Source organism: Aedes albopictus, chromosome 2, assembly GCF_035046485.1.
Source record: "Aedes albopictus strain Foshan chromosome 2, AalbF5, whole genome shotgun sequence".
Classification (NCBI taxonomy): Eukaryota; Metazoa; Arthropoda; class Insecta; order Diptera; family Culicidae; genus Aedes; species Aedes albopictus.
The window spans coordinates 206207875-206219487 of record NC_085137.1 but is presented as its reverse complement, the minus strand read 5'-3'; the positions used below and the strand labels follow the sequence as shown (position 1 = coordinate 206219487).

The 11613-nt window shown below is 45.5% G+C and overlaps 1 protein-coding gene across 1 annotated transcript; it reads right to left on the bottom strand.

The window, feature by feature from the left end:
- Positions 1–5889: 5889 nt before the first annotated feature.
- LOC134286329 (uncharacterized) lies at positions 5890–11214 on the bottom strand. Its single transcript, XM_062847933.1, has one exon. It carries the CDS (start codon positions 11212–11214, stop codon positions 5890–5892), a length of 5325 nt encoding a protein of 1774 aa, XP_062703917.1.
- Between the last annotated feature and the right edge of the window lie 399 nt (positions 11215–11613).

Here is an 11613-nt window from a genome sequence, read left to right as displayed (position 1 = left end):
TTATCCCCGCTCTGCTTATTACACCCTCTAAAGCAGTATTTAACAGCAAGCACGAAAGACCATCACCTTGCCGTAACCCTCTGCGAGATATTAAGAGACTCGAGAATGTCCCTGATACTCGAACTACGCACATCACTCGATCCATCGTCGCCTTGATCAATCGTACCAATTTATCCGGGAATCCGTATTCGTGCATAATCTACCATAGCTGGTCTCGATTGATCGTATCATACGCCGATTTGAAATCGATGATCAACTGATGTGTGCGCACGTTGTAGTCGCGGCATTTCTGCAACAACTGGCGGATGGCGAATGTCTGGTTCGTCGTAGAACATTCACCCTTAAATCCAACCTGATATTGCCCCACGAACTCTTTTGCAATCGGTGATAGACGGCGGCATAAAATTTGAGAGAGTATCATGTAGGCCGCGCTCAGTAGTGAGATCGCGCGGTAGTTCCCGCAATCCAACTTGTCGCCCCATCAATTCCTCCGGTAATACTTCCTCCTCCCAAATTTTGGTAATGACCCAGTGTAGTGCTCTCACCAGTGCTTCTCCACCGTATTTTAGAAGCTCACTTAGTAGTTGATCTGCTCCAGCGGTTTTGTTGTTTTTCAATCGGCCCACCTCCTCCTCAATCTCTTGGAGGTCAGGGGCCGGAAGCCTTTCGTCCTGTGCACATTTTTTTTTTCTGTTCGGGTGAGCCACTGCGACCAGTATTTAGATCTTTTGTGGCATTACCCGTATCCTTAGTATTTAGTGCATGTCGTACTACTCCATTGTCATTGAAAGGCAATGAAGCATCGATTTCTGTACAGTTCCTGTTTTGTTATCCCAGAGGTGCAAAAAAATAGATTGCGATAAAAAGGTCCCGTTATCATAGAGATTTAAATCCCAGTGAAAGAGCGCCCCTAATCAAACACAATCTATTTGAATTCTGAGAAAAACAAAACGGTGGTACTGATATTTATCCATGCATCGGAACTCTAGCCCCATCCATGTCTTGCTTCTAGTTTAGTCCCAGGACAACAAAGAAAAACCCGGGACTTTAGGCTAGTTGCAAAACTCTGTCAAATTAGAGAATGTGTTCTGCAATAAGAATGCACGTGAGTCCTTGAATTACCAGAACTTAACAGTCCTTGATAGGTTAATACGCAATTAGATACGTAAAGCATGTTTGTTTTCCTACCATCAAGTGTAGTCTCGGGTGGGCAAAGTCCGATTCTTTAACTATCAGCAAGGCAGAATAAATGCAATTTTAGAAACTGTCACCAGTAACAAGGACTTTGTACCATGAATCCTTATTACCAAAACACATAACCCCAACTTCATAAACCGGATGTCACTAGGGTTCGGTTTGGTAGATCTTGAACCGTAACGCAACACATAAAGGCGATCTACCTACGTTACGGGCTCCGTTAAAGATCGAGCATATTTTAAACCCCCTCAATCATTCATCCATCAGCACGGGTCGCCTGACACCTTAGATTGGGGTTCCCTGTTTAGTGGACTTTTACCCCCGGAACAGGTGGTCCGTAGTGTTATTCTTAGCCAATTGAGACAACCGCTACCGACACTACACAGCTATCTAGGCTGATCGGGAAAAGAAGTTAATATTGATGATCAACTTCATACGGACCCGAACAGCCGGCACAGCCTGTGCACATACTCCTAGATCTGTTACCACGCCACCTTTGGTACTTGCAACGTCGCCATTGAGCTGCTCATCGTAATGCTGCCGCCACCTCTCGACCACCTCACGCTCGCTCGTGAGAATATTCCCGTGATAATCTCGGCACATGTCGGCTTGTGGCACAAAGCCTCTGCGCGAACGGTTCAGCTTCTCGTAGAAGTTTCGTGTGTCCTTAGCGCGGTACAGCTTTTCCATCGTTTCGTGATCTCGTTCTTCCTACTGGCGCTTCTTCCTTAGGAAGACAGAGTTGTTCCGCGACTGTCTAGTGTCTATAACTTGCCTCATTCGCCCTCGTACGGTGTTGCCACATTCTGGCCCATGTTGCATTCTTCTCGTTTTTCAACTGTCCACATTCGCCGTCGTACCAGTCGTTTCTGTGATTCGGAGTCGCGAAGCCTAGTGTTGCAGCCGAGGTACATACTACCTATGGTTGATCGGATGTCCTTCCAGCCATCTTCAAGTGTAGCTGCGCCAAGCTGCTCTTCCGTTGGTAGGGCCACTGCTGCTAACTGTTGTGCGTAGTCTTGAGCCACTTCTACGTTCTGCAGCCGCTCAATGTTGAGCCGCGGCGTTCGTCTTCGACTTGATAATAACCGCCGAAAGTTTTGAGCGCATGCATACATCGACTAAGTAGTGATCCGAATCTATATTCAGGATGTGCGGACATTAATTATATCCGAGAATTTATCGTCGGCATGTTTTTACTGAATACCCGCACTTTTACCACTTCGGCTACATGGGCCGCCAAAATATGCCTTTCTACCATGAATAAAATTTGACACTTTTTAAAATATTCTTCTGCTTCGTCAGCCGGTAAAAAATCAAATTCACAAAGTGTGGTGCAATTAAAACTTCGCAGAGCGCAAGTTGGTGCCAGTCATTTCTCTGAATCCTCGAACGGAAACTTTTGCGGTTTCGAGCAAGCCGAAGCACATTTTAACTAGGCTTGTAGCCGCCTGCCTACCTCAGCCGTCATTATACCCTCCCAGTTTAGTGCTTCTACTGTGCTGGCTGTCGCCCCAAACAGCCAGCAGCACTCAGCAACGCCAGGAGCAGAGGCGCATCCCGAGCGACAATAATGCGGTGAGGTGTTGTGAGAATCAAACTTCTTGTGCGCTTCCATTTCCACTTTTCCACAATTGATGTTTGTGTTTGACCAACCAATACCTAATGTTAGCTCACTCAGAAAGTTACCCAGCCGAAGTACCGAGTCGTCGACGCTGTTGCACGGGGGTCCAGCATATAGAAAAGGTTGAGGAAAAACTTGTTTTTTGGATATACAAAATATACAGATGTAAATTGGTGGTACTACCAATAAGGAAATGCCCATTTTTTTTTTTTTTTTTTTTTTTTTTTTTTTTTTTTTTTTAAGTGTACCCTCCGCTTACCCCCACACCAAAGAGCTCACACAGAGAGCCCTCTGGTAATGGACACTTACTAAAATAATATACAAAATAAACGCGGAGATATTAAACAACAAAAACAAATAGTGTGAATTCCCAGTGGAACTTTGTTCCTTTGAAGGGATTCACAGATTAAACTAAATTAATAAAAAAAAAAACGAACTAATAAACTATACTAAACTATAAACAATGTGATAATGGTTGTGGCTTTTTACATGAACTCTAATGTTATAACTATAAATTAAATAAAAACGCAGGCAAAAAACTAGCAGGAGCCAGAAAAAATCCACGCATTTATGAAAAGAAATGGTTGACACTCTAAACGATGTATTCGGTTACATTCCGTAGTAAATGTTGCTTCAGCTTACTTTTGAAGAGACTTGTACTTGTAATACCTTTTATACTGATAGGAAGTGAATTAAACTTTAAAGGACCATAGTTTGAGATACAGACTAGACCCAAGTTCGTGTTCGCTCTGTTTCTCAAAAGTTCATGTGCATGTCTTGTGGTACGAAGATTAGCTCTGTTTGGAAATGCGATGTTGTGATGAAAGTTTCGATTATTCAAAATATTGTGAACAAACATAATTGTTTGAGAATCACGTAAACCAAGAATTGGAATAATTTTATGACCCAAATTAGTGTAAAGCGTGTTTGTCGGAAATAAGGGGGGTAAATTGAAAATAACTTTTATACATCTATTCTGTAGCACTTGAATTTTTTTGATTTTTGATTTGGCAGCGTGGCCCCACACTATGATTAGATACTGTAAGATAGAATGTATGCAAGCATAGTAAAATTTCAGTAATGCTTCTTTATGCACGAAGGACCGAACTCTTTTCATTAAACCACACCGTTTTACGTTTACTAATGGCACTTCCATTAAAATAATCAAGAATGCATTCAGGAATTCGAAGAGGCTCATATAACGACTTCTCAGCAACGAATTCTTTCAAATTTTTTTGTCATTTGCCAGAAAATCTTCAATTTTGCTTAAAATTTCTTTCTGAATTTTCTTTACGTACTGAATCCACATATAATTAAATTCAGGATTACGTAATTAATAGTATTCTAGAAAGTACTCTGAAAAAAAAATGAAATTATTAAATTAAATCGAACAATAAATTTCAATAAAATTCGCCTAAAATGTGTACACAGCACTTCCTCCAAGAATTTATTCAGTAATTCTAATGAGTGTTTCAAAACTTTTTTGTTGATTTATGACGGAAAAGTGTTCAAACGCCCATACACTTTATCCCATCAGAATTTCATTTATATTCATTTATTCAAGATTCATCTGCAACCCTTTCAAAGGCTTTACCACAATTTCAACTTGCCACTAAGTTCGCTGCAAACTTTTCAGGTACTCACTCATCTCACAGTACTGTGCTGAATAAATTTCTTATCTTTAATTGTGTGAAAATGAATGCAGCTTCGAAATTGTTCGAACCGAATTCAAAATCAAGTTTAGAAAAATTAGGACCACTGTGCACCACCGCCGACAGTTGCATGTGTTGTAGCAAGTTTGGCGGGGGAACTCCCAGGAACGGGCGGTTGTGGGTACACAAGGAGGTGCAGTTATTCGGCATCCTACAACTGTTGATTTGCGGGAGGGCGAGAACTGGGCTTCCTGGGTTTGGGGTTGGGACCGATTTATAAAATTACCGGTTGTCACTTGGGTGCTCCTGGCGGGCGGCGACCACGACCAGCAACAGGGAGAGAGGTGGCAGGAATCAGCGCTGCTTTGGGAAATTGTTAAATACGGTTGGCTGGGATGAAATGCTAGTTTGGCAAAGTGTGAAGGACGGAACACTCTGGTGGGCAGGATGAAGGTGGTTTAATTAAATTATATTTTATACTTCCTTCTTTTTGTATCCAGCCGGTGCGTCGGGGAGCGGGGAATAGAGACGAACAGGCTGGCTGGGAACTGTAACAGGAGAGCTTGCGTGCCTGTCTGTAATGATTCAGTTTTAATAGTTGTTACAGCGCGATTGATGCTTGACATGCAGTCAGAAACACGTGCAAGCTTCAAATGAAAATTTGAAAATACTTTTCTTGACCTGAACGCACCAACTAACAAAGTGTCACATCAGACAGCATAGCTGGGATAATGCGGTTCATTTAATTTTTGAAACATCAATTAACTCTGGACTGTGTCCAATGATGAGCTCTCATTATATTGACCCGGGTCAATGAAGATTCCAGAGCGCCAAATGATAAAATTTCATAATTGAAATCAACCCAGCACGTGGGTGTGTGTGCTGAAAATGTCAATAATCGGCTTCACATAAACCAGAAAATCGAGATTGAATGTATTTGAAAGCAGTTAAACATTGTTTGAGAATCTTTTGAGATTCTGTAGGTATACTGATCGATAGCTTGGGATTATAAGCCGGAATTTGTCCTGGTTGGTCGATCCTGGGGTGCCTAGGATCCGATTCCTATGCCTTGGGAATTGGGTTTCGGTTGGGGTCAATTCACTGCCACTACTAGTCGGTTTAGTTAGCACAAATACACCTTTTATTCACTAAAACCACATACTACGGAATTAACTTTATTCAAATTGACGTACTAACTTAACATTAATTTATTTAGTCTAAGCTTAAAATTCTTCCTCAACACGTCTCTTCACATGGCTATCAAATTACAGACTAATTTCTCATGGCAAAAGGCCAACTTCTTCTAGTTTTATAATAGTATTGTTCACCATAGTCTTCTATAACAAAGTCGTAGAAATTTTACAAAGGCAGAGTCCAGTTGGTAGCGTGGCCGTTAGCACCGGCTATAAAAACTGTTTAGGGTGTCTCCAACATCCTCCCCTCCCCTGAAACAGCCGGAGTTTCAGTAGTTTCCTTCGGATCTGCTGCTTCTGTTCCGGCTAGATTGGCCACCGGCAGGATACAAATTTTGGTGACCGGTCTTTTAATGAAGCCGTCGGCTGTCTTGAGTGTGACGACTCTCACGACGTTGTCATCCCCCGGATGTACGGCATGAATACGGGCCATTCTCCAGCGTGTTGGTGGCTGATTATCATCACGGATCACCACCAGACTCCCGGTCTTGATTTCCTGTGGCGGTTGCCACCATTTGGTCCGGGCCTGCAGTTGGGTTAAATACTCGGACCTCCAACGCTTCCAGTAAAATTGCAGACACTGTTGAATCAGCTCTCGGTGTTGTAGTCTCCCTGGCGATATATTGGTCAAATTCTCTTCCGGTAACGCTTGCAGTGATGTAGTGACCAAAAAATGCCCTGGGGTCAAGGCCTCCAAGTCCTCCGGGTCATCAGAAAGGGGTGTTAAGGGCCTTGAGTTTAAACAACACTCCACCTGGGCTAGGAGGGTCGTCATATCCTCAAACGAAACCGCTGTGTCACCTAGTACCTTCAGTAGGTGCACCTTCGTCGATCGTACGGCACTCTCCCACAAACCGCCGAAGTGGGGGGCGCCGGGCGGTATAAAACTCCACTGCATTCCTTCATCTGTACACCACTTCGCTACTGTTTCGTTGTGCTCCTTGGACCGTAGGTTCTGTAGGAGTTTCTCCATGGCGTTCCTAGCTCCAACAAAATTTGTGCCGTTGTCGGAGAACAATTGGGCACACTTTCCGCGACGTGAAATAAATCGGCGCAATGCTTGGATGAAGCAGGGCGTGGAAAGATCGGTGGCTAACTCCAGGTGTACCGCCTTCGTGGAGAAGCATACAAATACTGCCACATACGCCTTCACTGCAGCTCTTCGGTATCCAGGTCGCACGTAGATCGGGCCGAAGTAATCGACCCCTGTCGTCGAAAACGGTTTTGCTGGAACCACTCTCGGTGTAGGTAGCTCGGCCATAAATTGACGAATAGTTGCCGGCTTCGTCCGATAGCAACGCATACATTCGTGGCAGACCTGTCTCGCTACATTACGTCCCCCAAGAGGCCAAAATCGAAGCCGAACTGTGCTCAATATGAGTTGCGGTCCAGCGTGCAACAGTTTCAAATGATAATGCCGAATTATTAGTTTTGTTAGGCTATGACGAGCAGGCAGCACAATTGGGTGCTTCGCATCCTCACACTCTCCCGACTTCCCAAGTCTCCCCCCTACCCGCAACAGACCATCAGGCGCGACAAATGGGCAATACCAGCGAAGGGGCGATTGTCGTGGTACACTCTCTCCCTTGCTAATGGCTTTTAGCTCTCTACCGAAGACCTCCTCTTGTACCTGCTGTATAATTTTCGATTCGGCTTGTAGCAGCTCCTCTACGGTCAACGGTCCGACCTTGCGTTTGCCTGCCTCCTCTCGTAGGTTGTGTAGGTATCGACGACACCAAGCAGTTTGACGAATCATAGTAGTGTAGGTCGAGAATCGTGCTATGTGTTCTTCGATGAAACTTGGATTCGATGCTGTTGATGATAACACCACCTGCCGTCTTTCCTCCGCTAATCCGGTCGCCGAGAACTCCTTTTGCTTCGGCCAATGCTCCATGGTTGTGTGCAGCCACTCAACGTCCCACCACAGACGGTTGTCCAATATTTCTTCTGGTGGGATCCCACGAGAGTTCTTCTCTCCAGGCACATGACTCCAGCAGCAATTTTCAGTCAGTCGTTGTATCTTGGCGACACGATTCGCAACAAATGTCGTCCAAGTCGATGGGGTTGCAGCGCACCAACGAAGAACTATCTCTGAATCCGTCCAGAAGAAAACATCGAAAGCAGTATCGATCGCCTCTGTGACCTGGGAAAACATTTCGGCAGCTAATGTTGCAGCACGTAATTCAAGCCTTGGGATGGTTTGTGTTTTGAGCGGTGCTATCCTAGACTTCGACAATAATAAGGCCACCTTGATTCGTCCCGAAGAGTCTTCTGTTCTGACGTACACACACGCTCCGAGGGCTTTTTCCGAAGCATCCGAAAATATGTGCAATTGGGTTCGCACAGCATGGGGAATTATTACCAATCGTTCGATACGCAAATCGTTGAGTAGGGGAATGTGTTCGTAGAATTTTCTGAATTCTTGCTCGACCTTTTGTGGCAAAGGTGAATCCCAAGCAAGCCTTTGCCCTTTGTCGTCCAACAGCTGCCACGAAAGTTGCATAATGATTTTGGCTTGGGTAATCACTGGTCCTACAAATCCAAGAGGATCAAACAAAGTAGCAATGATCGAGAAAATTTTCTGTTTTGTGAGTGGGGTATCTGAGAGGGGTGGGGCCTTGAAATTGAAGCGGAAAACATCCGTTGGAGGAATCCAGATGAGTCCTAACGTTTTAACCATGGGATCCGGGTCCAAGTAGATTCCATCCGCCGCTTGGATTGAAAGGTCTTCGCTGGGTATGCCTTCCAAAACCGTTGCACAGTTGGACGCGAACTTTCGGAGCTTGAATCCACCGCTGTCGAGCATTTCCACCAATTGAATCCGTAGTTCTTTAGCGGTCGCAGGATCATTCGCCCCGGTTATAGCATCATCCATATAAAAGTCGTTTTTGACAGCTACCGATGCCAGTGGGAATCGCTCGGCCTCGTCGGTCGCAAGCTGTACTAGGGTTCTCGTTGCAAGAAATGGGGCGGGTTTGGTACCATATGTCACTGTTTCCAGTTCGTATGTTGTTAAAGGTTGATCGGGTGATGAACGCCAAAGGATAGATTGAAGCCGTCTGTCTGCTTGGCAAACATCTACCTGCCGAAACATTTTTTCAATGTCGGCTACCAGCATAATTGGGCGGAAACGGCTCCGGAGAATAATCGACCGTAAATCTCTTTGGATGACTGGGCCCGACTGCAAGCAATCGTTTAGTGAGAGCCCAGTGGATGTTCTAGCAGAAGCATCAAACACCACTCTCACTCGTGTAGTAGTGCTTCCTTCCTTAACGACTGGGTGATGTGGGAGGTAGCACCGTTTTACTCCTTCCTCGTCGTGGGTGACTCGTGACATATGCCCTAGTGTCTCGTATTCCTCCATGAAGGACACATACTGCTCCCGTAACGATGGTTCTCGGTTCAATCGTCGTTCGATTTGAAGAAACCTCCTTTCGGCGGTCGCCTTAGAATCTCCTAGGTTGCGCATCATTTCTTCATTTCCTGGTAGCGATACCATATACCTTCCTGAAGCTTGTCTTTGGGTTGTCCGTTGGAAATACTCCTCACATTTGGCTTCATCCGGTGACATGTTGTTCCCCAAACCAACCTCCTCATACTCCCAAAACTTCTCAATCATCTTTTCTAGTCGACTCGAAGTTGCTACATCGCATAACACAGAGGTAATTGGACCATCTATTGGGTATCGGCCTGTAGCTATCCATCCGAAAACAGAATCGACTAAAAGAGGCAAATGTTCACCCAGACTTATGCGCCGACCGGTAACGAACACATCGAAAAAGAACTCTGCTCCTATCACCAGATCGATCGGTTCAGACTTGAGAGAGTGTGGGTCCGCTAATTCAATGCCAGCTGGTAGGTTCCAATTGTTGGGGTCAACGGACGCTATTCCTGGTTGAGCAGAAAGTTTGGGCAACACATAAAATTCCAAACCCTGGGCGAAATTGGAAATACAAGACCGAACAGTCACCGTGACCTTGCCATGAACCTTGTTAGATGTACCATGAATGCCTACAACTTCGACCATGCTGGAATCCTCCTTGACTACCAGCTGTTTCCTCATACGTTTGGTGATAAGGTTGCATTCCGCTGCGCTATCCAAAAGTGCCCGCGCACGCACGGTTTGACCTCTATCATCCTCCAAAAGAACCATCGCCGTAAGCAATAAAACACCCGTCGACGATCCTGACGCAGAATTGCAAGATACTACGTTAGTGGTTGCCACGTTAACCACTTTGGTGTTGGTTACCTCTTCGGTTGGTTGTGCTGCGGTAGTGGTCGGGCTAGATTCGCCGGTGTGGTTTGACCTTCTCTCTTCAACCTTCCCCTTGAAGCAAACAAGTGTATGGTGCTTGCCCTTGCATTGCCTACAAGTGAACTTCGAGTGACAATCCCGAGCCTGATGACCACGCCGAAAGCAGTTTCGGCACAACGAGTGCGAACGCAGTAGTCCGTCCCTCTCGGAAACAGGTAGTTTTAGAAATTGCGAGCACTGGTAGAGCAAATGACTATCCGAACAAGCGACACATTTGAGTGGAGCCGATGGTTGGAGAGTGGTATTGCAGACCTTCACCACATTGGGTTTCCTTGGAAATTTCGACGAACCAGCTTCTATTCTCTGCTCAACCGGTCGAGTGGGAAGTGCCTCCAGGATCTGAATTCGCCGCTGCAGAAAATTGGTTAGGTCCCTTACCGTATTGACGTCCTTGGTAGAAGAATGTTCCTCCCAGCTCCTTCTTGTTGCACCATCGAGTCGAGAGCTTAGTAGATGCAGCAGTAACAGATCCTTGAACTCCGTCGCCTGGGGGGTTACCTGATCCAACGACTTCACGATCTTCTCATAGGATTCCAAAAGGGTGTGTAGTTCTGTTGCCGATTCCTTCTTGACCACCGGTAGTTCGAACAGCGCTTGAACCTGACGTTTACGAAGGATTTTGGAATTGGAATAGCGAGTGCAGATCAGATCCCAAGCAACATTATAGTTCGCCCTGGTGAGTGGGAGCGAATCGATAACAGCTAACGCCTCACCTTCTAGCTGACTACGGAGGTAATGAAATTTTTCGATATCTGGTAGGTCAGGTTGCCAGTGTATCAGAGAAGTGTATAAATCGCGAAATGTCTGCCATTCATCAATTTTGCCACTGAATTTGGGGAGTGTTATTTGGGGTAGCCTAACGTGGGGGTTGGGTGCGGAATGAGTGTTATCGTGAGAGCGAGCAATTGGATTGAGCACAGTTTCATCGGAATTCTCCCTGATTGTGTCCAAGAGAAACGATTTCAGTTGATAAAATCGATTCTCGAAGTCTACCCGATCCTTAACGAACGATTCTTCCTCGGCTGTCGAATCTTCGTGGGCCTCTATCTCTTCGGTACTCTGGTTGATCCTGTCCCAGAGTATGTCCAGTTTCTCCAGTCGCACTTTAACCTCGGTTAGCTTCGTATCTTCGGTGTAGTCATCCATAAATTTGCACATATTGTCGAACGATGTTTGGAGACCTCGTAGCCGCGACTGCAGTACCTTCAGCGACGTTTTCGATTTGCTGGGCATGTTGTGTACCTCGAAAAGTGAGACCAAAGTAGCACAATTTGGGACAGTGATAACGTTGGAGCGCCAATTACCTGCTGGCTCTTGGGATTGAGCCTTGTATTTCAATTAGAGATGCTCCTCGAACAACAGCAGAGCGGACGGTCGCTTCGCAACGATTAGGCCGGACGATCAATGCAGTGTACCTCAAAAAATGAGACCAAAGTAGCACAGTTTGGGGAGTGGTATCGTTGGAGCGTTAATTACCTGCTGGCTCTTGGATATGAGCCTTGTATTTTTAACTAGAGATGATCCTCGAACAACAGCAGAGCCAGTGGTCACCTCGCAACGATTAGGCCGGACGAACGAGTAGTATGCCTTTTTTATTCGGGTACGCAGTCACCGGTAGTGTTGGTTGATGGA